A 26,549-nucleotide genomic window follows, 5' to 3' on the forward strand; every position below is an offset into this window, starting at 1 on the left:
CACACTGTAACCTACTTTTGCTCCCAGCAAACAGGGCTGGGAAAACCTCCCTTCCACTTGCTGGATTTTGAGAGCTTGCAGCTCTTGGTTAATGGGTTTGTCTGATGCACTCCTGCAGAGAGTCTGGCTCAGAAAATGCTGGACAAACTGGAAAATAGCTGCAAGCAGGTTTGGCTGCAGGTTGAAAGATGAGCCAGCATGCTTTCATCATAGATTACAATATCTGTCCCAATGAAGCAGAAGTGGTCAAATTCTGGTTTAGGCTAACATTCCTAAAGTGATCATTGTTGGTCTTGTTTTCCAGTCTACAAAATGATTGGAACTCTGTGTAATTAGATATTCTGTACCGGCCTGGGCCGTGTCTTTAGTAAGCAGACAATACTGTAGTATTTTTGAGAAGTCTAATTCCTGTACTGTAACTTCACTTGTAATTATCCACTAAGCCCCTAGGAAGCATAAGAATTTAGGAAATATATGTGCTAAGAATATATTTAATGGAATTGATCAAATATCAGTGATTATTTAAAACCTAAAAGCTGATGGATACACAGCATTGTTTTGAAATCTATACATCTAATATTTGCATACAGGCTTCCTTTCCCATAGTAGTGAAGTCCTTCAGCCTCCCCTTACATAGGGGAGTCTGAGGAGGCCTTGTGGGAAATTGATGGGGCTTTATACCGACATTTTTGTACTGCATTTTGGGCAAAACATGTAAGGAATTCCTATCTCGATTGGAACAGGATGTTAGCTGTTTCTCTCGTATCTATCCAGAGGTATATCAAATACTCTCACTGCAGTTGTAAGCATGCAACCTTCAAGCCATTTATTTTGTAGAAACATAAGTGTTGTCTATAGCTTTATTATAGTTTTTACCAGTGGACAGATTTGTTACAATATAATTTTAGCAGTTATATTCTTCCATGTTTTGTGGAATAGAAAATGTATGTGTAATGAGTAATCTGTGACATTAAATGCTGTGGGTAGTGGTTATATTCTTCAGGGTGGCCGGCTGGCCTGCCTTCTTCATATCAAACCTTTGGATACAGACCTAATATAAACTATAATGATATGAAGGATATCTAAGCTTTTTATGGCAGAAATGGCTTCCATGGTAATGCAGAGTGGACAGGCTCTTTAGAGGGAAAGGGGTGCTTTGGCCATAAAGGCTTGAAACCAGCTTTAAGGTTTTTAAAAGCACACTGTTGTTTTAAAGGGAGATAGCAGAGCCAATACAAACATGCTGTGAGAGGGAGCGGTGTAACGCTGCTTGGCCCTGATGTATTCTCCGCTGACTTACTTGAGAGTAATGCTTCATGTCTCTCTATTTCCCCAACTGCAGAGTATAGCTAAATCGTTATCAGTGGTTAATTAATAAGTGCCTTTCAGCATACGAGGTGGGAGGCTGAGCTGAGGGAAGATAAGAATAATGCGTTGTTTTGCTGCGTCTGGCTGACTCAACCAGCCGGATTCAGCAAAGAATGGAGGGAACTGGGAAGAGAGGAAGATGCGTTCTGCTTCATTTTCTTCCAATCCATTACGATCTAGGTCCCACTCCCTATAGATTGTAGTCTTTCCCCATTACGGTCTCCAGGTGGGGTGCAAGCATGAGTGCTTCTTCCGTTCTTCCCTCTGCTAGCGGGATTTTTACATTTGTGTTTTCCCTGTGTCCTCCAGCTGCCCTCTGATTCCATCCCCCGCCCTCTGGTTCAGATTTTTCCTGCAGCCACAAGAGATATATTTTGTGAGCATTGTTGGCGTCAGCTTCTGTATCTCAGAAAAGGAGGGGTGGGTGAGTTGTGGCAGTTCCAGTCTCCTCACACCACAAGCAGCTGGGAAAGCTGAACTTAGCAGTGGGCATCTGCATGGGGAAGCTGCTGCTTTTGTAGTCCCACATACACACTACATGCCTCTTGTTGTGTGGGCTTGTGAAAAGGAGTTCTTTATAGTCCTGTCCTAAGCAATCTTGTGCCCTGCTCCTCCAAGTTTGTGAATGGTTTCAATACTATGGATGAGCATGCCATAAGATAAACCAGACATTCATAAAACAGGGATTAGAGGTCTTCTTATATTTTTAGAATCTTGCACTCTGTAAGGAGAAATTAATTCCCTCATTTGCGTTTTAAAAAAGATAGGACATTTGTGGATGAGGAAATCCAGATAGCTGTAGCTGAAAGAGTAAGGGTCTGCAAGAGATGTGTTTTATGATTCCCCGCCCCCTATTAGTGAGAGAAAAATGCAAATTGTTGTCAGCTACAGTTTTTCCATGTTATCATTACAAAAGGATCGCTAATTTATTTATTTTATTTTAATCCCATTTATATCCCGCCCTTCTCCGAAGACTCAGGGCGGCTTACAATTTAAGCACAAACCAATGTGCTTAGCAATAGCCTTCATTCTATGTATATGCCTGCTTATTAGGGCTTTCAGCCCCCGCCAAGCAGCATTATTACAAAGTCAGCTTATTGCCCCCAACAATCTGGGTCCTCATTTTACCTACCTTAATATTAATAGAAGTGCATCAGGAAGAAATACTGTTAGACTGCATAAATGAAGTTCAACAATTTCATAAGCCTTTCTCAGAGTGGATCCATCCCATAATTCCCCTCCATACCAGCTGGGCATGATCAAGTTAGTTCAACACATCTGAAAAGCAACAGGCTTAGGGATAGTGTCTCACATTAATAAAATAACCTAAGGGGACCATAGCTACACATACAATCTGACTGATCTTTCATAGAAATTGTCATTATAAACTCATGATAAAAGCTATGCCAGAAAATTGCTGCCAGTCCGAGTAGACCAGTTTGTGCTGACTTCGTATAACACAGCTGCATTTAGTCAAAAAAACATAACAGAGCTCTATCTTCACTACAGCAGGAGGGTAACCTGATGTTCACTTCATTTTGGAGTTTAGCTCCCTTTTGCCCAAATCAATGTGACCAATTGTAAAAGGTTGTGGGAGTTGTAGTATTAAATATGCGAAGGGCACGATTGCTTACTCTTGCTTTATTGGAACCAACAAAATTGCCACATTACTGTGAATGATTGTGACACTTCAGCTGATCCAAACATAGCTATTATCACCCCCCCTCCCTGTTTTTGAATTGGCGCTCGTGCGCCAACACAGCTATCTATACCTTCCATACATCCAGACAATTATTTGTAGAGATTTCCCTCTTCATAATGCTATGGAGGAGAGCCAGTTCTGTGTAATGGTTAAAGACATGGGACTAAAAACCAGGCCGCACTGAATTCTAGCCTTGGATTAGCTTAGCCTAGCCACGAAGCTAGCTGGTAACTTTGTGCTAGCCATTACTTTCTCAGTGCTACAAAGACAACAATGCCAAACCACTTTTGAAAGTGTTGTCAAAAAGATTGCATGGACTTTCCATTTGCCTGAGTCAAGATTGACTCAAAGGTGTACACACACACACACACACACACAAACAAAGAGCTAGAGAATCCTCATTCACTATACAGTTAACATGAAATATGCTGCTGCATGCACCAGTGAGGGCCAATAATATTCAAAGGAAAACAGAATGATAAAAAAATGAAATGCGTAGTTTTGAGGATGGGGAACAATGGGTGGGTTGTTCTAAAACAAAATAGCTTGATACTATTGCCAAAATAAGACACTTGGTTCAATCTAGACATACTCCTATGTCATTACAGTAAATTTACAAAAACACAAACCAGATTTTGGAATATCATTAGGACAGATTGAGAGTCATTCCATTGCCTTTTAAATAACAGAACTGGCCATCTACAGGTTTACAGCTACTTAAAACTGCTGGTTTTCTATTCCCTTACTCAGCAGATCAACCTTGGGCCTTCCCAGATCCCCCCAGGTTTGCATTGTCATAGTAGAGGGGAAAAAAGCCTGATAGCTTTGGAAGGAGAGTTTCACAGATTCCCACACCCCAGTTAAGAAGACAGAAGTATACAATTTTATTTCTTTTATGGCAACTAAAGAGCGCTCTTGATACTGCAGCAGAGAATATTTCAGTACTGTATTCCTAAAGATGCACAAGAGCACATAGAGCCTATGAGTGGGCAGTTGTCTAATTCTGTTACCATCCCTTTAATTCTTTATAGATTAGGAATGGTGACACCAGAGACTTGCTGTTCAGTTTAAATCCTTGTGTTAACAGCTCTTTCCCAGGATGCTTGTTCTCCAGATCCACCGATTTGTATATCTCTATATACACCAAATAAGGGACGCGGTGGCTCAGTGGGTTAGGACACTGACCTTGTCGATCAGGCGGTCGGCAGTTTGGCAGGTCGAATCCCGAGTGCCGCGTAACAGGGTGAGCGCCTGTTACTCGTCCCAGCTTCTGCCAACCTAGCAGTTCGGAAGCATGTAAAAATGCAAGTAGAAAAATAGGGACCACTACGGTAAGGTAACAGCGTTCCGTGCACCTTTGGCCTCTAGTCTTGCCGGCCACATGACCACGGAGACGTCCTCGGACAAGCGCTGGCTCTTCGGCTTTGAAACGGAGATGAGCACCGGCCCCTAGAGTTGGAAATGACTAGCACGCATGTGCGGGGGAACCTTTATGTTTACCTATATACACCAATACTCTTCCTGTTGTTCCTGTTACTACAGCTCAGTTCTCTGACAATAAATAATAAATGGCATATTAAATGGTATATACATGCCTCCACACTGATCCCCAAAACAGTCTACTGTACACGGTAGTCAAAGGCCCATGGCCACACAATCTTAACCTCCAAGAACTACGCTTAATTTCCATTAAGAATTTGTTTCATTGGCACCATGTTCTTCTTTTGATAGATCCTAGATCAGGCTAGGAGCCAATCCCCCTGCTCCCTATATTGCTTGGTATGCCTTTTTTCTGTTTAAGGGATTTATCTTTATTGCTGGCGTTACAGCAGTCAGTTGCCCATTGTCTGATAGTCACCATTCTACTAAGCACCCTTGGTCACTAGAAACCCTTTTTAGCTTGTCTCTGTGCAATAAGCCTTTTGTGATATTCTTTCCTGTTCCTTATTGCATCAGCCTACATCAGTCTAAATTCACTCTGTGACAGAGGTCCCCAACCTTTTGGGCACCAGGGACCGGTTCCATGGAGAAAGGTTTTTCTGTGGACCGGAGAGTGTGTGGTTTTGTGTGCTGCCTCATCCCAAAGATGGGGCTTTGCTTGTTTGTGTGGACTGGTTGCTGGTATGCCGCGGACCGGTACTGGTCCATGGACCGGGGGTTGGGGGATTGTCTATGACAACCACACATCTGTAAAATCAAAGAATTGTTGTTTTGTCATATAGTGAAACTTACCTGCACCCATCATCTTTTCTAACTATGATGTTTCTCTGTTTCAAATTAAGCCCTTTCTGATTTCCCAAACAATTGCTTTTAAGTGCATGCATCCCCTCACTTCCCACAAAATGCTTCACATTGAAGCTAGCTTAATAGCCCACGCACAACAAATTACAGGTAACCTGTAATTGAGCCCAAAATGTCTTTTGCTAAGTGAGAGTTAAGTGAATTTTGTCCCATTTTGCAACCTTTCTTGCCACAGTTATTAAGTGAATCACTGCGGTTGTTAAGTTAGTAACACGATTGTTACGTGAATCTGGCTTTCCCGTTGACTTTGCTTTTAAGAAGGTTGCAGAAGGTGATACTGCACCATCATAAATATGAGTCAGTTGATCATGTGACTCTGGGGATGCTGCAACAGTCGTGTGAAAAATTATCATAAGTCACTTTTTTCAATGCCATTGTAATTTTGGTCACTAAATGAACTGTAAGTCGAGGACTACCTGTACTCTATTCCTTATCCTTTGATAACCTGACAGTGGCTGGAGCCAGGGTTGCAAAAGGACACAACGGGTCAAGGAAGTGCTGGTTTATTAGCTCCTCAGCCACTGTGTGTCTCGCTCAGTTCCTTTCTGTCATCCTGACATCTGTTGTGAAATAGAATGAGGCAATGGAGAATCGTATCCAGGGTGCCTTTATACTTAATCACAAAACAAAACCCTTCCCAAATCTGGAACGTGAACCGAAGTTGTCTTGAGGCTAATCATCTTGGTCGTATTTCCTGGCGAAGATTGTCCAGAGTTGGAGAGCGGGGTCCTTCCCAAGCCCAGCCCTGACGGGAGGAGGGTACAACTGTACGTGCGCGCCTGCAGAGCCTTCGCTGAACCCGCAAGATCCCATAGCCTTAGACTGACCTCCGCTGGCAATCCCAATCCCTACGTCGCCTCCTCGCAGAAGGAAGTCGATAGACCTTATCTCGGTGTTCGTTGCAGACCTTCTTCCGCCTCAGCAGCTTCGCTCTTGCGCGGGGAGGGCGATCTCGGACCGACTCGCTCTTCCTTTAGGCCGCGCGTCTCCTCTGACGGCGGAGGTGGCGCTCGCGCCTCCTACTCCATCTTCAGCGCGGCTCTGGAGGGCGGGCGGGCGCTAGGACCCAGCGGCGGCAGTGGCGGAGGCTGCCGTCGACCGTGGTCCCGGCGCTCTCTTGCTCCTTCGCAAGCTGGCTCGGCTTCCTGGCCAGGGACGACGACGACGACGACCAGGAGGGTAACAACGACAACGGCCGCCTGGCCTGGCTCCGGCCTGCCTTCGCCTGCGCTCGCCTCGGCCGGCGGCTCCTTCCGCGCGCCGGCCCCGGCCAGGTTGCCCCCTCAGGGCCCGACCCCGCTCCTCGGCCGGCCATGTGAGGGGAGCCGGCTGACACCTCCCACAGGTGAGGGGAAAGAGCTCCTCCAGGAGGCCGCGGGGCGCCTGGGACGCGGCCCCGTGTTTTTTTTCTGAGAGGAAGTGAGGGAAGGAAGTTTGGGCCCGGATCCCTGAGGAGGAGGAGGAGGAGGAGGAGCGGCGGCAGCAGCAGCAGCGCTACTTCGGCAGAGCGGGCGAGGGGTCTGGCGACCGCCGGGAGACGCGTCCCTCCTCGCCTCGCACGGGCGGTGAGGGAAGGCGCGGGGGATGGGTGTGAGGCGAGAGCGGTAATGGCCCCGGCGGGATGGGAAGTCCTGGCGGCCATCCCTCAGGGGTGGGGAGGAGAGAGGCTGGGCGAGAGCCGCCTCCTGGGGAAGGAGTCGGTGCGAGACGTTTTCGTGGGAAAGCCCAGCCGGGTGGGGTAGAGTTCAGGGCGGTTGCGCTTCTCCCGTGTGAAAGGGCAGCGGGGACGCGGCTCTTGCAGGGCTTTGGGGGGTGGGGAGAAGGGGGGAAAAAGACTCGAGAGCTTTCTAGGGGGTGAGCGAGGGAGGCTCGGCGGCCAAGAGCGTCGGGAAGCCGGCCGGGAGGCCTGGCCTGGTGGGGAAGAAAAGGCGAGGAGAGTATCTCTCATTAGCCACCGCAGCAGCCTCGCCTGTGAAGCGGCGAACCCCGAAAACTTGGGTGGTGGGGGTGGTGTTTGCGCACTTTTTGAGGGGGGGGGGAAGGCCGGTGATGGGCCTCGAGCGGGGAGTTTGGGACGCGAGCGAAGAACTCCCATCTTTTCGCCGCTTTTAAAGAGAGGAGGAGGAGGAGGAGGGGGCTGCGGGGCAGAGGGCTCCCGGGGATGCAGGAAGAGCGTTATATCCGATGAGGTTAGGAAGACTTTCTTGGAGGCGGGCGGGTGGGAGGAGGTGGCCCAGCCGAAGAATCTCTCGTCTGAGCTTTTTTTGGATCCTTCCTTGCTGTGAAGAAAATGGCTTTGGAAAAGAGATACGGGTAAAAGAGCAAGGCACGGGACCCGGAGCCTCTGTATTGGCTGATCGGCGTCCGTTGCTACCTCGAGTGTGATTGGCGCTGGCAAGAGGAGCTCTTTTTTTGTTGTTGTTTTTTTGTTGGGCATATGAGAAAGAACCTGGGTTTCTTGCCGGTAGCAGAGCTTGAGATTCTGGCATCATCGCTGGCATACTTAGTGGGGGAGGTGCAGTCTGATGCCGGGGAATCTCCTTTTTTTTTTCTTCTTCCGTGGGCGTATCGTGCCTATGAGAAAGAGCCTTGCCTGTAGATAATCTGAGGTGCTATTTAGTGGCAATCTCTTAAATTCTTGGAAAGGCCAATATACCTGCTTTAGGAGACTGAGAGAATAGTTCGGGTAGATAATGGCTAAGGCTTGAGAGTCTTTTGTGTGGGTGGAGGTGGGATGCAAGCCTAGTGAAAGAGCCTTAAGTGGCTCTAGGGTCAATGAATGCTCAGAGCTGTTGTTTTCCCTTGCTGAATCATGTGTGCTGAACCTGATGCAAACAATCCTTTTCTTCTGCTCCCTCCCCCATCCTTGCAGGAAGTTGCCTGGAAATGGCAGCTGTGTTTGTTGCTTTTTGAAATGTTCTTTTTAATCAGAAAGGGCTTCACTTTATAACTTTCCCTTAAGCTCCTTGATTAGATTATCCTTGTTTCTCTGCAAGGAATTAAGGAAGTAAATAAAATTCCTGCAGTTTGAAGATATTGCCTTTTAAAAACATTATATAGGATTTAGGCAGTCATATGCATATCTTTTAATCTAGCAAAATGGCAAATCCTACAGTGTGATCCACATCTAACAACTTGCTCAAAGACGCTAACCCTTTTCAGGTAGACATATATTTCTATACTTAATTAAAATTAAACTTAAAGGATTACTATATTTCTCACACACAAATATTTTCTTATGGCTTCCTATTTGGAGTTGTTTTTAACAAAGAGGAACATAACCTTGCGTAAATATAGCTCCAAAGGTGCCCAGATGTTTAAATGATTTTCAGTAAAAAAATATACTTTAAATAATTTACATTTGAAATGAAGAGATACTGAAACCCTTTCATTGGTGTCTCAGCAGGTGGCAGCACTTGACTTGACCTTGACTTAGTCTGATTTCAGGAACTAAACAGAGTAGAGCCTGGCTCAAATTTGGAGGGACTTTCAAAGAATGCCTGTGCTTTAAGCTAGACTAGAGAGTCAGAAAATAATTCCGGGCAAAGATATTAGCAAACTATTGTTATATTGCTGCTAAGAAAATTACATAAAAACTGCATAAATATGACCAGGAGTTGAGCTCAAATTGGAGTCTTTCTACTTCATTGATATCTATTAGAGCAGGGCTGTCAGACTCGCAACGTCATTTAACATGTTGCAACGTATCACAACTTTTTTCCCATTGCCGGCAATGGGGTGGGCGTGGTTTCGGCATGACGCATCCGGCCCATGGGCCGGCAGTTTGACACCTCTGTATTAGAAGGTGCCCTAAATTGGGCTTTGTACTAAAACCATATCCTTTTTTATTTGTTGTTGTTAGTTGCGAAGTCGTGTCCAACCCATCGCGACCCCATGGACAACATTCCTCCAGGCCTTCCTGTCCTCTACCATCTTCTGGAGTCCATTTAGGCTCACGCCTACTGCTTCAGTGACTCCATCCAGCCACCTCATTCTCTGTCGACCCCTTCTTCTATTGCCCTCAACTTTTCCCAGCATTAGACTCTTCTCCAGTGAGTCCTTCCTTCTCATAAGGTAGCCAAAGTATTTTGAGTTTCCACTTCAGGATCTGGCCTTCTAAAGAGCAGTCAGGGTTGATCTCCTCTAGGACTGACCGGTTTGATCGCCTGGCAGTCCAAAGGACTCGCAGGAGTCTTCTCTAGCACCATAGTTCAAAGGCTTCAATTCTTTGGCGCTCAGCCTTTCTTATGGTCCAACTTTCACAGCCATACATTGCAACTGGGAAGACCATAGCCTTCACTATACGCATTTTTGCTGGCAGGGTGATGTCTCTGCTTTTTAGTGTGCTGTCTAGGTTTGCCATGGCTTTCCTCCCCAGGAGCAAGCGTCTTTTAATTTCTTGGCTGCAATCCCCGTCTGCGGTGATCTTGGAGCCCAGGAAAATAAAATCTGTCACTACCTCCATTTCTTCCCCATTTTTATTTATTATTACAGTTTTAATACTTTACATCTGCTCTTCAGTGCATAAATTTGGGGAATAACTGGGAATATATAAACGCATCTAAATGATCTTACATAGGAAGTCATATCAGGGTAGGTAATGTTTGGAGAAAAATATTTTTCTCCCCAGCAATTTTTTTATTATTTGTCAGCCTGAGGGATAATTTCAAGTAATTTAAAGCCTGAATATACCTGTTTAACTTTTTGCATGAAAATTCAATAATACAGCTAATACTGCTACAGGCAGTCCTTGACTTATGACCACAATAGAGCCCAAAATTTCTGTTGCTGAGCCAGTTGTTAAGTCAATTACAACTCATTTTACGAACTTTTTGCCACAATTGTAAAGCGAATCACTGTGGTTGTTAAGTGAATCATGTTAAGTGAATATGGTTTCTCTCATCGATTTTGCTTGTTGGAAGCCAGGTGGAAAGGTAACAAAAGTGATCACATGACTCTGGGACATTGCAGTTGTCATAAATACATTCCATTTACCAAGTGCCTGAATTTTGTTCAGGGGGCCATGGGAACGCTGTGGCGTAAGCGTGAGACCAGTTGTAAAGCAACTTACATTTAACCCAGCCCCCAAGAGAGAGAGGAAGAGCAGCTATTCACTGGCAGTGACAGCTCACCACCTTGGAGAGCTGGTTTGGTGACAGTATCACCAGCTGCCCAGTCATAGGTGGAGCAACAAGTGCAACTAGCACTAACTAGCTTGGTGCTAGTTAGAACAAACTGTGGGGCAGAAAAGGAGGAAGAAACAACAGTGGCAGCAGCATGGCCTCTGACTCCTATGGAGATGAAGATTGCCAACCTTTGTCCTATCTAGTACAGGAGTATAGATAGCATCCTTGACTGGTGGCCATGCAGCCTCTGTTTAAACAGTTTCAGTGTAGAAGGAATCTTATTATCTCCAATCTCTTCTGCTGTTGAATACTTAGGAAATTTTGTCCTGGGATCCAACCAAAATCTCCTTGTAATTTAGATCTGTTTCTTGTCTTTTTGAAAAACAATTTTGTCCTGTCTTCTATATAAGAGGCCTTTTTTATAATTGAAGATAACTATTGTGTCTTTTTGCAGTTTTCTCTAGGTTAACCATACCAACTGTTCCTCATATGCTCACTTTCCAAGCATCCTATTATTTTGATTGTTCTGTTCTTGATATATTCCAGTTTGTTAGTGTTCTTCCTAAAATTTGAACATAATATTCTAGATATAGTCTGACCAACTGTTGACGCAGCAAGAATTGCATGTAGAATTGCACATGCTCTGCTACATAGTATGGTATTCTTCCATCCTATACTGATGCCTCTGATTTTTTTCCTATCCAGTGTAGGATTTTGCTTTTGTCCTTGTTGAAGTTCATCTTACTGTCTTCTACTCAGTGTTTCAAGTTGTCAGAATGGATCTTGTTACTAACTTGTAAACCATTGCCCCCCCCCCCTCAGCCCCATCCATCTTTGTCTGGTGTGCATTTCCCTTATTACATTCACTTTCCATTTCCCAAATTTTCTCTTTTTTATAGTACTCATTAAACTGGTTTGTGATGTACTTTCAATATTTTATTTTTATTTTATTCCAACCATTCTGCACTCTTTCACCAAAGGACTTCTCTTGATGAATGCTAAAATACTCTAAGCATTTGAAATTAACTAAATAGATGACTAGGTTCCAAATTGTCTTTCTGTAATGTCCTGAACCAGAAGATGACATGGTGACTTCCTTTCAAAGTTCTCACTGCTCATCCCTATTTTTTAGTATCAAATTTAAAAGAATGGATCCTCTTATTTCTTCTTCAAACTTATGAAAAATAAAGACAAATAAACCAGGTGCCTTAAACTTTTAAACTTGCATGTGGATAGTTACCCCCAGCCCCCAAGTTGGGAAATCCCCAAATCTTGGAGAGTATAAAAAAAATGGGCTCAAAATCTGTAGAAGAGCAGGCAGAACTGGGAGTGGAGTTAAACAAATCATCAGTTTTGAGTTGTTGAATTGCCACAAGCGATCCAAGTCCAGCCCTACTTGAGTTCCGTTGACCCTTATCTAGCGCCAATTTAGTACTGTTAGTTGACTAGATTCCTATTTAAGCTTTGAATGAATTTTCTATGCTGCAGCTGTATTAATGGTCCTGATTCTTTACAGCTAACAAAATCTTGCTCCTTGCTCCATCTAACAATAACAAAAATGAAGCCCCAGGCTACAAAAAAGACATCCATCTTTTTGAGATTTTTTTTAAAAAGGATCCAGTTAAACAGATAAAGAGGTTTCATAGTTCTGAGAACAGTTGTTGCCTAAAAAATTGTATGTCCTTCTTGTACGCTTTCATTTTGGATGTGGCATTATTGGTAAATTGCCTTGCACTGCACAAAGCTGATTATTGATTTTTAAGAAAGTTCTGACTTTCTATTACATGTCTCGGATTTTCCTTATCTTTCATACAAGGAAAGCTTCAATAAAATATATTTGCTTGGTAAAAACCTGATATTGTGAAATACTTTTAAAATATGGAGTTGATTGGCATTTCACAGCTTTAGTTCTTTGTAGTCTGGTCAGATCCTTAGGATTTTTGCAAGACCAAACAGATCCTTTAAATACAATTCTTAAGTATCCTTTTTAAGAAATACTAATTTTGGTAGAACAGGAAAGGATAACATTTCAAGACAAGTCTGGGGATAGGATTGGCCAGGAGAATAGAGCACATCAAAATAGTTCACACTGCTTAAATCAGGAATTCTCCAGTTTTTAGGCACAATTCCTTGTTTCTTTGAGGATGTGCAGGAGATTATATAAACTCCATAAAAAATTTGTTAAAGCATAATTAAGAATGGAAAATGTTATAACTACACAAGAGTATGCCTCACCTAAGTTATTTGCAAATGCCATTCCTCTCCACATGGAAACAACTGTACCTGGTTAAATACTATGTGAAAGAAATACGTTATCTCTTAGCCCTCTTTAGACTATCATGCTTTTATTACTACTACTCTTGTACATTTAAACATGAACTGTTACAGTGTCATAAAAATATAGTTTTGATATAAATGAAGCCTCTTTGACTTAACCAACTGCTCAGCATTATCCCAGTGTTTCTGTTTAACCACACACACACACACACACACACACACACACCCTTTACACTTTTTCCCCCTGTGTTGAGTACAATTAATTCAACCATTTTGCTTGGCCTTTTTCCTAGCAAGCCACTCTGTTTTCCTCTTTAGTTACAATGCTTCCCTAGCATCTCTCAACTCCCAGCTCTCTGTGCTGGAACAGCATCTGTTTTTTTCTCCTGATACTCTGGCCCTTAAAGAGAGATGCAAAGCAATGTTATGACTTAGGACACTTCTTGGGATATCATCCATTGCTTTTTTGAAGAGGAAACAGTAAGTGGCATAGGATGTCCTTAATATAGTTTTGGAAGATACAGGGAACAATATTTCCTGTGTTCCTTCTAGCTGTTGCCCTTTTCCCCTTTTCTTTGCAGTTATAGAAGCTTTCTAGTTTAGATGATAAAGCTTGATATGACATTGCAGGAATAGAAGGTTGTGTTTGAGTGAGAAAAAAGCTCCCTAATGTGAGATTTATTGAATCTGCAAAGGAATAGTTATTTAGGCCAGATCAATCACATGAATAGATTTCAGGGTGACAAGGAAAAATATATTCTAAAATTCTCTACATTTTTTTTTCTCCCTTTAAAATTGTCCCCTTTTTAAATCACTCATCTCTTCCTGTGCTTGTGAGTATATGAAATCTTCATAAGATTGTGCCTGAGAGTAAGGACTTAATTATGTGCAGATGATTTTCTGTGCCTTCTAGAATTGGGTGTGGAATCTACTTGTCAAAAGAAATGCACATACCTAAAGAGAAAATTTCATGTTTTCCTATATATAGTTTTCACTCATCATTCAGCAACAAGAACAATCTTTTCTATCAATTTAATCTAGAATAATTGGTCCTTTTTATCCCCATATTTTTCTGACAGTTTGCACTTTTATTTTTATACATTTGGGTCATAGTATATTTATTCTGTTTACATTATTGCTGCCAACAGCATCTTTTCTGTAGAAGAACTTTTATTTAAGAACATTAAAAGTTGAGGTATAAATTTTTCCACAACAGATGGCCTTTTTTGCTGTTTCCTTTGTCTTAGGGGAAAATACAGTGTAGTGTACACTTATTATTACTCCTAAAATTCTTGAAACAAAATAAACAGTATGGAACAGTTTGTCTTTGAATCGCATGTGGTAGTAATATGTTTTGCCAGCATGGGAACCCAAAATTACTTTCCAGCTTGCAGTCCTGAAAGCCTCTTTGCTTTATAGTATCTCTGAATTTTCAGTCTACAGTCTTCTGTCCAGTGGCTTTCTCCAAATTAGTATAAGTTTATTCTCAGTGATGGCCACTAACATATATCTAACCAGTTTATGTTCAATATATGAAAGCCATCTGGGGCCACTATCTGCCTGAAACCTCAATCTGCTGTCTCTTAAGGAAATCTTGGTGGCCATGGGATCTGCATACTAACCAAGCAATACCATACTTATACCTTCCATTAGAATCCTGGTCTTATGATTAAAATAATTGTGGTGCTTTCAGCTGTTCTATTGGGGAGTTTGTTGTTATCTTGAAAAGAAGAACTTGAGTTGAATTGAATTACTAGGTTAGAGAGAGTGATTGTGAGACTCAGGTAGCATTACTCTTTCTGCACTTCCTGCGCTAGAATCAGTCTGTCCAGTAAAAATATCCTGAAAGAAATTCCTGGGAATTCTGCTAGTAATTGCTATGGTATTAAGGTGTAAAAATGAGAAGTAGATGCTTCTCTATAATGACCCTCACATTAAGGAATGCCCTCCTCCTAAATATCCCCTGACAGTTTATTTTAAATAATAGTGGCTTTCCAGTATGTGATAATGATAATGATGATAATGTACCGTCAAATTGTTTTCAACTTTTAGCAATCACAGATAGCTTGGAAGCATTGTTTTCTAACAAATACCATGTAAGTATAGTAGCAGAGCAATTATGCGTATACACACACCACACACAGAGTCTGTGGTGTGTGTATATATGTGTATAAATAGATTCTCGCGTTACTTGAATAAGCAGCTGAGAAACGGGACTCTTATTTGCTTTCTCTTCTAATTATTTCTTTTGCACAGTTTAGTTATTCATATTCTAAAATAAACTAAGAATATATCATGAATGAAGTACACATATACACAAGTATGTATGTACTTCATTCATGACATGTTCCTGGTTTATGAATCTGAATAATATATATATATATAAACGTGCTCTAAAGTTGCTGTTGCATTCAGAATATAGCTGTGACCCTCACCAAATGCATCAGTTTCTGATTGAGTTTGTTCTTACTTTTTTGGGATTATCCAGCCTTTTTTTTTCATTGACTCTCAATTATTAAGCATGGCTGAGATGATTTGCAACCTATAAAAATAGCTGATTTGGAAACATACCCGAGTACTTGTCAGATCATAGAGAAATTGCTGGAAATTCTACTGGTGATTGCTGTTTGTGGCTTGTTTAGAATTTACTGTATGTCTACTTCTAGGAGCAGCTAATCAGACGGCCTTGCTGTAGAAAACCCAAACAATCCGTGGAAACCCTCACAGAATTATCCTACAGACACAACTAAGTTCCAAAGGAGCCACAGACAGCACTTTTCAAGCTGAGCTACTTGGTGGAGGATGAAATGAGATTTTCCAGTAAATCATCTTTATTGTGCCATAGGACAAGTTAAAAGTCTATTACTAACATTTTTTTAAGTTCTTAAGCATTATTTTTTGAAGAAAATCACCCACAATATTTTATGTGAAATTTGAGACTGATTTACTTTGCATATTTCCTAACAAATGTCAACCCTTCACAAGAAATTGATTCATTTCATATGTAGAAATACAATTTTGGCAGGAAATCTGAAAATGTTCATATTTACCCTCAAGTTTATTTATTGACATGAATGTGTTTATTTTCCTTTCCTTTTTTAAAGTATACTCATTGGATTTCTTAACTGTTATTCCTTCTAATTCTACACCATTATTGATTTTTTGTTGTAGTTTATTTCTTTTTCATCTTGCAAAATAGATGAATAAAATAAGCAATTCTTGACCTTTAACTTTACTGACAGAGGTAGTCCTCGCTTAGCGATAGCTTTGTTTAGCAACCATTCAGAGTTATGGTTGGAAAAAAAGCACTGTAATTAATAGTCACATTTATAGCCATTGTAGCATTCCACAATCACATAATTGCCATTCAGGCACTTTGTGACTGGTGCACATTTACAAGCATTGCAGTGTCCTGTAGTCATGTGATTGCCATTTGCGAGCTTCCAATAAGCAGAATTAATGGAGAACAATGAAGTGAAATTGAAAGTCATGGTCACGTGATATCTCACCTAATGACAATGGTGATTTGCTTAGCAATGAGAGTGAAAGTGGCATGAGTCCAGCACGGTCTCATTTTCCGCTTAGTGACTATGTTGCTTAATGGTAGTGAACTGCTGGTTCCAATTGTAGATGGTAAACAAGGACTACTTGTACATTCATCACTGATTAGCAGAAGTTCCAGCAGGCTGGTGGCCATTGTAAGCCTAGGACAGGGGTTCCCAACCGGGGTGTGTGTGCAAGTTGATATTTCAGGGGATGTGAAAACTTGGGTTTTCAAAATTATAGTGTATATGCATAATTCGTTGCCGTTATTTCGAACTCTTGTAAGGGGTGCGAGAATATATCAGAAGCTTTCTAGGGGTGCGAGGTATAGGAAAGGTTGGGAGCCGCTGGCCTAGGACTTGCAGATCGTCACAAGGGAAAAGGCAGGAGTCCTAGGTAAGGAACATAGGGGAAGGCTTTCGGGGGGGGTGTACTAGAAAGTGCACGAGGGTTGGCAGACGCTGTAAGAGGGCCTGTAGGATGATTGGCACAAACTATGAAGTGTGAGCAGGCAGGGGGCCCTACTTAGTACAAGGTGTTTTGGATCACATAGTCCACGGCAGACAGACTGAGGAAAAAAAGCAGTGAAAGCAACTTATTGGCACAATTTCCAACCTTCACATAGTCCACGGCAGACAGACTGAGAAAAAAAAGCTTTGGAAGCAACTTATTGGCACAATTTCCAACCTTCCCTGCCGGCTTCCTCAGTAACCTGAAAGCCCTCCCTTCATCTTTTAACTAATTTTAATCTCTTGCTTCTTCTTAAACTTTTTAATTTTTTAAAACTTTTATATAAACTGTTTTATAATTTAACATTTTAGTATACACTGCCAAAAGTCCCTCTTTCAGGAAGATGGGCAATACAGAAATGTGAAAAATAAACAAACAACTGGTTGTGGGAGGCTGGCAGGGAAGATAACAAATGACTTATCACATGATATGACTCACTAGGACATTGCAATTGTGACTCCAGCACCTAGATCATGATCACGTGACCGTGGGAATGCTGCAGTGGCTGGAATTTTGGTGACTGGTCATATGTTCCATTTTTTTCAGCACTGCTGCAACCTTGAACAGTTGTAGAACAAATGAACGTAAGCTGAGGACTGCCTCTGTTGGCAGAGTGGACTGCAGCCTGGTTTGCTTTCATTAGTAGTTGAGACATTTTCCTCTTAAAATATAAGAGAAAAAAAATCCTGTATCAGTTGGATAGAATTGCCCAAATTGTGAACATGTGCTCCTAGGGTTTTAATTGAGTACAGGTTGTAACTTTGAATCATCATTAAATGACGATCACAACTTATGACCGTAATGGACTTAAAACTGTAAGGACTTACAACTGTGGTGGAGCCTGCCCATTAAGGTTGTAGATTGTGATGGTTGTAAAGAGGATCACCCACAAGACCGACCCAATTTTTCAACTTTTTTTGCAGCAGTCAGTAAGTGGACACTGTGGACATTACACGAACCCATTTTTGCTATGGGGCATTTTTGCCAAAACCCAACATAAGTGCTGGTTTTGGGGGAAAAAATAAACCACAATCACGTTGCTGTAAATACAGATTGGTTGCCAAGCACTCAAAATATGATCATGGGACCAGAGGAGGCAGGTCAGCCATTAGAACTTTGGTACCAGGTCATAAGTATCTTGTGGGGGTGGGGGCGGCTTCTGATAACATAGAACGGTTGCTAAGTGACCAGACATAAGTTGAGGACTACTTGCATAACTTTTCAAGGAGAAGCAACATTAATAAAAGCATAGAATAGCAAAAAACAACAATAAGTGAATTATCTTAAAGGCATGAACAAGAAGAAAAAACTTATTTAAAACTCATTCCAGGTGTTTATCACCCAGTCAGATCCATAAATATTGATTTCTGCCTGTTCATCTCTGCCTGTCAGCTTTTGTCAATTGAGGTTCCAACCTAATGGTTTTTAGTAAGATAGAGAGGGTGTACACTAGGTTACCTGTGCCACCTGCTTCATTGATTGCTAACTCTATCTACAGTACAATATCAATCAATTTTGGCAGACGTAGGCTAGTATGTCAAATGTTCTACCAAAACTCAATTTTACCAGAAAACTCAATTTTACCAGAGGCATGCTCCTGTTATTCTATGCAAGTTAAGGTTTTAAATCTCTTAATTTACCATGGAAACCAACATACCGTTGTTCCCATCCATCAACTAGGTGGTTATATGCAGTATACTAATGGACCCTTAGAATGCATCTTTGTATTGCCATTAAGTCTTCCTTGAATGTCTTTTTATTTTAGAAATGGAAGCAAACAACCATTTTAATTTCACTGGCCTTCCCTCTTCACCTGCTGCCTCAGGACTGAAACCTGCTCCTTCCTCAGGGGACAATGTCTACACAAATGGATCTCCTATGAACTTCCCCCAACAAGGCAAAAGTAAGTGAAGACCAATTGACCTGACCGTTATTGTGATATTAATAGTAGACTTAATCCTTGATTATACATGGTCCAGTTACTAATGCTACCAGCTGTTCTCTTTTTGGTGTATGGTTCTCTGGGTACAGAATTATTACTTTATTACTTTGCAATGAAATGTGGGGTTCAGAAGGTCTTAATAGAGATGGATAATTCAGTAATAAAAAAGATTTTGTGTTTCCTTACATCCATGCAGATAGTAGAGTTGGTGCACAAAAAGTCTGAGCTTTCCTATTTTATTATTAGGGGGAGAGAAAGGTCTAGACCTTATATGATTTTTTTAGTTTACATTGAAAATATCTATATACCACAAAATCTCTTTGTTTCTGCTTGAAACTTTCATTTGAGCAAAATGGTGCATTGTAGGGCAACAATTTCTGAAGCAAAGTACCTCAAACTACCCATTACTTCCCTGGGAATGAAATTTGGGAAAGTGACTGCTTCAGCACTGCCACGCTGCTGCAGTCAGCCATGTCACATGATGTTATTTCCACCATTCTCTCTCATAAGTCAGTGGGAATGCCAGCCGGAAGTATAAACTCGATCGTGATTGCAACACTTCTGCCACCTCCCACAAGAAAAATATTTTTTTTTATGGAAAGCTTGCAGGGAGTGTTGGCGATGGGGAATCTGGCAGGGAAGATCACAGGTTGCTTGGTTAAGTCTCCCCCACTTTTGCAACTTCCCCAACCTCTCTGTACGTGTGCTGGACCTTAAGCCATTCTGCACCCCTATGCCCTCCCCATCCCCATGCACCCCCCCGTGCCCTCCCTGATATGTGGGGCACATCCTTCCTGACCTGCACCATATCCCTGCATATCTTCCTGTGGGGAGAAGGCACCATGTGGGTTGCAGGAATACAAGGAAGTTCACATGAAGCACAATGTGGGTTGGGCACATTGTGCAAGTGTGTGAGAGATTGCACAGGATGCAGTGCGAGAGATGGGGAGAGTGTGTGAGGGGGCGCATGTTGTGGAAGATGTGTCAGGATACTAGAGTGATGTGATAAGAGGAGAATGTGCAAGTGTTAGGTAAGGAAATATCTCTGAAACAATGACCTGACAAGTCATAGGTTGTCTAGTGAACATCTAAAGGTAATCTGCTTGCTACAAATAGAAATTGTTAATCAAATGTAATTTTCCTTACCATATGTTAAACTTCACATTAGTTTGAAAAGTTTGCAAACATTGCTGCTATTGTTTTGTCTTGTTGCTAAAAGGTAAACAGTCCCAAATGGCTGCACCCTCACCCACGGTCACATGATCACATTTTGGGCATTTGGCAACTGACTCACATTTGTGGCTTTTTGCAGTGTCCCACAATCATGTCACTGATTTGTGGTGGGTTTTTTTTTCTGATTTCCCGCATTCACTTCCAACTTCTGGCAAAAAATGCCCATTGAAGAAATCAGGTTTACTTAACCATGGCATTTGCTTAACAACCGCCACAAAAAAGGTTGTAAAATTGGATATGGTCAAGTGATGATCCTTTTAATGTCTGCCATGATGAATGATTCTGGGCTGAATTATGATCATAAGGACTACTTGTACTATAAAAATCAGCACGAAGCTATTCAGTTTATGGATGAATTAAGGGAAAATGGTAGAACATAAACAACGGCTTGATTCTAGCTTTTTTCGTACTGAAACAGTACCATTTGACTGCATAGAGCAGGAGATTTCATACATGTTATCATTCATGGTTATCGTCAAAACCATGACACACAGTAGAATGTGTGACAAATCTTTAGAAATTAGAACCTAACATAAAAACGGAGTGCTTATTCTTCCTCTTCCCAATTCATTTAGAATCATTTTTTACTTCTCTTTGCCTTCATCACTCTTCTCTTCGCCTACATTCTTTGTTACGTTATACTTCTCTTTCAGCAACAGCTTCCACCCTTAACATTTTAATGCAAGATAAAAGTAGAATAAAATATCCTTTCTGACTGCTCCCTGTGTGACAGATGTGGGAAAACGTTTTTTCTTGTTGTGGTGTACATTGCAGGGATAAGCATATCTGTAGCAGAAAGTGAATTGAGCCAGAAGTGCTTGAAATATGGCTGTGGTTCAAAATGCAGTGCAAAAAGAAAGAATGAGAATACAATTGTATCCGTGCATTGTTTTTATGTCTTCAAGCAACTCCGTAGTGAGAGAAATTGAAGGATGGAGTTGGAAATAGCCAGAAAATGATGCGAGCTGAGAAAATGTGAGAGGATGCTGACTTGCATTAGTGGAGTAGAGTATTCAGCTTTCTTATGTCTTATCTCATTTTGCTGGTTCTACTTTGAAAAAGAAGGCAGGCCTAAAAGAAGAAGATAATCTCTCTCTTAGTCACTGTTCCTGGTAGTTATTTTTATTGATTTATTAGATCTTTTTAATATCACCTTTATTACTTCATAATAAAGCAGGCATATACATAGAATGAAGGCTACTGCTAAGCTTGTAAGCCGCCCTGAGTCTTCGGAGAAGGGCGGGATATAAATGGAATTAAAATAAATAAATAAATAAATAAATAAGTAACTCAAGATGGTGAACATACATAACTTCTTCCTTCTCCTGTTTTCCCCATAACAACAACCTTGTGAGGTGAGCTGGGCTGAGAGAGAGCGACTGGCCCAAGCCCTAATCTAGTCCTGCCCAGTCAGCTTTCACGCCTAAGGCAGGACTAGAAGTCACCGTCTCCTGGCTTCTAGGCCAGCACCTTAACTACTGCACCAAACTGATGATGATGTTATCCATTCTGTCTCTTCGCGATTCCATGGGCCAAATCTCTCCAACCTACTGACATTGCATTGCTTCTTAGAGTTTTTCTATGCCCTGGCTGGTATCAACTTTGAAGGGTGACCAAACTAGCTCTCACTATTTGTTCTTTCTTCTTCTTTCCCTCACGGCAGGTTTAAATGGAGACATGAATGTTAATGGCTTATCTACTGTATCTCATGCTAGTACTTCAGGGACCCGTTCCTCAAACAACTCTCACCTCCATCATCCCTATGACTACCTGTGGAATTACTCCCAGTATCCCTCGGGCAACGGCAACAATCTCAAAGATGGTCCACTGTTCTCCCAATATCCATTGAATGGTACCCTTGAGAACAATCGGCAGAACTCACCTGGACATAACACCAGTCTGAGGGGAAGCAGTGGGCAAGAGTTCTGGGCCAATGGTACCCCAGGGACCATGGGATTAAATTTTGACTCAGCAGAGCTCTACGACTCTTTCCCTGATGATCAGAACTTTGAAATCCTACAAAACGGCCCAACGAGCTTCTACACATCATCTCAGCCTTCTCCCATGCTTGCTTCAGGGAATCAGGACTTCTCACCGCAGCAGGATGAGCCAGGCAATGAAGAGGCTGTGAAAGAACCACCTTCTACAGCTGCAGAAAATGGCAGCAGATTGATGGGCAGTATGGAGCTGGAAAATGCACAGCCAGGTATAACTCACAAATGGACCTCGGAATTTTTAGTCAGTATTTCAGGACATGCTGAAATTTGACTTATCTTAAGCCCAGTAATACATTATGATTAATTCCAACTTAGGCTGGAAGAGTAGGCACTGTACAAGTCTTGCTTACTGTTAAGATTTCAATATTGCCACTTCTAATTGTTTCTTTAAATTTCTAGAAATAAATGACTGTTCCTCCTACACTTCAGTACAATAGTAGCATATCCACCTTGGCATCTGTGTGGCCTTGAAATACATCTTACAATAGTAATTCCCAATACTCGGTTCTTTACCTACCAACCACCAACAGTCACATTACTTTACTGTAATATGTTGTAACACGGTTTTTGGGTTTACCAAGGACTATGGCCTTCTTTTAAATCTATATTACAGACTATTGTACTTGGGGCAGGGATCTGCCAGTTTTCTTCTTGTTTCGCCAGGTACCATGGACATGAATGACATTTGTAGAATAATGGTAAAGTATTTTTTCCAGGCAGATGAAGTGATAGGGTTTGAATTACTGAGATAAGGAATGAATGAAAAGTTCTTCGATTAATTTAAGGTTTAAGGTTTATTAAATTTATATGCCGCCCTTCTCCCTTAGGACTCAGGGCGGCTCACAACAATAAAAAGTTAAAAGATATAAATACAAATATTACAACAGGATTAAACAATATAAGAAATAAGAACAATTTAAACCAATAAAAAACCAAATTTAAAAACTATGATCAGTCCAGGCCCGCTTGTTGGAACAACCAGGTCTTTAGGTCACGGCGGAAGGACCAAAGGTCAGGGGTCGTCCGCAGCTCCGGGGGCAGTTCATTCCAGAGGGTCGGTGCGCCCACAGAGAAGGCTCTCCCCTGGGGGTCGCCGGCCGGCATTGCCTGGCCGACGGCACCCTGAGGAGGCCGACTCTGTGGGAGCGAACCAGGCGATGGGAGGTTGACATTGGCAGCAGGTGGTCTCGCAAGTACCCCGGGCCTAAGCCTTCTAGGGCTTTAAAGGTGATTATCAGCACCTTGAATCGCACCTGGAGGGCAACCGGAAGTCAATGCAGCTCGCGCAGTAGTGATGTAACATGGGAGTATCGAGATACAACCATAAGCACCCGCGCGGCCGCATTTTGCACCAGTTGAAGCTTCTGGGCGCACTTCAAGGGCAGCCCCATGTAGAGAGCATTGCAGGCGAGAGGTAACAAGGGCGTGGGTGACCGTGCATAGGGCATCTCTGTCCAAAAAGGGGCGCAACTGGCATACCAGGCGAACCTGTGCAAAAGACCCCCTGGTCACAGCAGTTAGATGATCTTCCAAATTAAGCCGTGAATCCAGGAGGACACCCAAGTTGCTGGCCATTTCTGAGGGGGGCAATAGCTTCGCCCCCATCAGAAGAGATGGAACCTGTTGGATAGTACGAGATGCCGGTATCCACAGCCTTGGAGGGGTTCAGCCTGAGTCTGTTCCTTCCCATCCAGACCCGCACCGCCTCCAGGCACCAGGACATCACGTCAAGGGCATCACTGGGTTGGCTCGGGGTGGAGATAAATAACTGGGTATCATCCGCATATTGGTGATACCTCACCCCAAAGCCACAGATGATCTCATCCAGCGGCTAAACAGGAGGGGGGAGAGAACCGACCCCTGAGGTACCTCACAAGAAAGGGGCCTCGGGGTAGATCTCTGCCCCCCTGCCACTACAAACTGCGAACGGCCCGAGAGGTAGGAGGAGAACCACCATAAAACAGTGCCTCCCACTCCCAATCCCTCGAGCCGTCACAGCAGGATACCATGGTCGATGGTATCAAAAGCCGCTGAGAGGTCAAGTAGGACCAAGACAGAGGAGCAACCCCTGTCCCGGGCCTGCCAGAGATCATCTACCAGTGCGACCAATGCCGTTTCCATGCTGTAACCAGGTCTGAAAACGGACTGGTACGGGTCCAAATAGTCCGCTTCATCCAGGAATTGCGGAAGCTGACGCACCACAACACTCTCGACAACCTTCGCTACAAAGCGAAGGTTGGAGACAGGACGATAGTTATTCAAGGAGGCCGGGTCCAGAGCAGGCTTCTTGAGGAGGGGCCTCACCACCGCCTCTTTTAAGGCGGAGGAGAAGACACCCTCCATCAATGAAGCATTGACAACTGCCTGGAGCCAGCCCCCTGTCACCTCCCCAGCGGCCGAAACTAGCCAGGAGGGACATGGGTCCAATAAACAAGTTGCAGCGCTCAGCTTACGCATACTCCTGTCCACATCATCCAAAGTCACAGGGTCAAACTCACCCCAAATGGTATGACCAAGACCTGCCCTCTCCACTCCGTCGGATTCTGCCCAGTCGGAGTCCAAACCAGTCCGGATCTGAGCGATTTTGTCCTGCAGATACTGAACAAATTCCTCAGCCCTACCCTGCAAGGGGTCATCCCTCGGTCTCTGGTTAGGCAGTGAGCGGGTCACTCTAAACAGGGTGGCTGGGCGATTATCTGCGGACGCAATGAGAGCGGAAAAGTAAACACGCTTTGCCGCTTCCATCGCCACTAGGTAAGACTTAAGACAGGTTCTTAGCCGTGTTCGATCAGATTTGGATCTGCTGGACCTCCAACAGCTCTCTAGGCGTCTTTTCTGGCACTTCATCTCTTGGAGTCACTCAGTAAACCAGGGGGCCACCCGGGATCTGCGCTGGGTCAGAGGCCGCAAAGGCACAACTCGATCCAAGGCCCCAGCAGCCGCCCTCTCCCAGGCCGTCACTAGAGCCTCGGCAGAGTCGTGGGCAAGGGAAGCAGGAAATGTCCCAAGTTCCGTCTGGAACCTCTCAGGGTCCATCAGGCACCTGGGGCGGAACCACCTGGTCGGTTCCGCCTCCCAGCGGCGGGGGGTGGCGTACTGAAAGTCTAGCCGGAGAAGGAAATGATCGGACCATGACGGGATGGATAGTTAAATCCCCCCCTACCCAGATCATTAAGCCACTGCCCAGAGATAAAAACCAGGTCGAGTGTGTGCCCTCCATTATGGGTCAGGTCTTGAATTATTTGAATCAGGTCCATGGCCGTCATGGAAGCCATGAACTCCCTGGCCAACTCAGACGCCTCACCCACAGAAGGCAGATTGAACTCCCCCAGAACTATAAGCCTGGGGAACTCAATCGCCAACCCGGGCAAGACGTCGAGGAGCTTAGGCAGGGCCGATGACATGCAGCTGGGAGACAGGTACGTAATCAATAGGCCCAACTTCAAAAAGAGAGACTCACACCCACCTATCTGAGGGACAGTGGCCATTCGCGGACAAAGACTCTCCCTAATAATAACCGCCACCCCCCCACCCCTGTCCTGGGCCCGCGGCTGGTGAAGCACCCGGAAGCCCGGTGGGCATAGTTCCGAGAGGGGGACACCGCCCTCTTGGCCCAACCAGGTCTCTGTGATGCAGGCCAGGTCCATGTTCTCCTCCTCAATAAGATCATGTATGAGGGGAGCCTTGTTCACCACGGACCTGGCGTTGAAATAAACCAACCTGAGCCCAGGGTCCTGCAATCCTATGCCCCCGGGGGAGCAAGAAGAGCCACGAGGGCAGGAACAGGCAACTGCTTGAAGACAGCGGTGGCCCGTTCCCCAATTGCGATAAAGCCCTCTGCTCCCACACTCTCTGCCCCTCCCAATCACCGTCAAAATAGGAAGACCCTCCTCACTCATGGTGTGCGTGTCTGTTTGCTGTGAGATTCTGCTTATTTTTAAAGCTTTCTCAAGACCTGAAGTGAAATATAATTTTTAAAATCACAATTTAGAAAGTTCAGTGTGACACTTTTAATAATATTTCCTGTAGAACTGAAAATATGTGGCTACAATGGTTCTTCTCCAGTTGTTGAGCCTCTTAGCCAAGAGGCCTCTGTCTTGGAACCTAATGCTGGAGCTAGTTGCCTTGAGGATGCTTCTCGGATCCCTCCTCCTCTGGAAGACTCTTTGGAGCCTTTTGAGTCACTAGACAGAGGTAAGTGGGTGAAATTTTTCTTTGCATTTTTGTATTTATACAATTTGAGCTGGTGGTTTCTTAGAAATGATGTCCTTGTAGAATGGAAAAAAAATATGAAAAAAATATAAGACATCAACATACTTGAGTAAATAAGAAAATGTAGTTTGTTATACAAGCTATTCATGATGAAATTTCCCTCTCTACTGTTCAAAATGCAAGAGCTCTTTTGTAGAGATCTGGGTATCCCACGTTTCACCAATTGTCACAGTATTCCATGCATTTCATGTGGAATGGAAGTAGGCGGCTGTGAGTCATAAAAGATTATCCCGTTGTAAACTGGATTAAATTTTAAGATGCATGGTGACTTTAACATT

General features: G+C 43.3%; 1 protein-coding gene across 5 annotated transcripts in view; it reads left to right on the top strand.

Moving 5' to 3' along the window:
- Positions 1–26,549, top strand: part of BAZ2A (bromodomain adjacent to zinc finger domain 2A) — a 73,334-nt gene that overhangs the window by 13,334 nt on the left and 33,451 nt on the right. For 2 of the 5 annotated variants that reach the window (XM_081317274.1, XM_081317276.1), the window contains 3 exons: positions 18,593–18,730; positions 21,666–22,208; positions 26,029–26,193. In XM_081317274.1, coding sequence (XP_081173400.1) covers positions 18,595–18,730; positions 21,666–22,208; positions 26,029–26,193 — 844 coding nt within the window. In that variant the 5' untranslated portion in view covers positions 18,593–18,594. Of the gene's footprint in view, positions 1–5,913; positions 6,717–15,456; positions 15,595–18,592; positions 18,731–21,665; positions 22,209–26,028; positions 26,194–26,549 lie in introns of those variants that run through there. The other 3 variants (XM_081317275.1, XM_081317272.1, XM_081317273.1) reach the window with 3 other exon arrangements.

The sequence above is a fragment of the Vipera berus genome, assembly GCF_964194415.1.
Source record: "Vipera berus genome assembly, chromosome: 2".
Classification (NCBI taxonomy): domain Eukaryota; kingdom Metazoa; phylum Chordata; class Lepidosauria; order Squamata; family Viperidae; genus Vipera; species Vipera berus.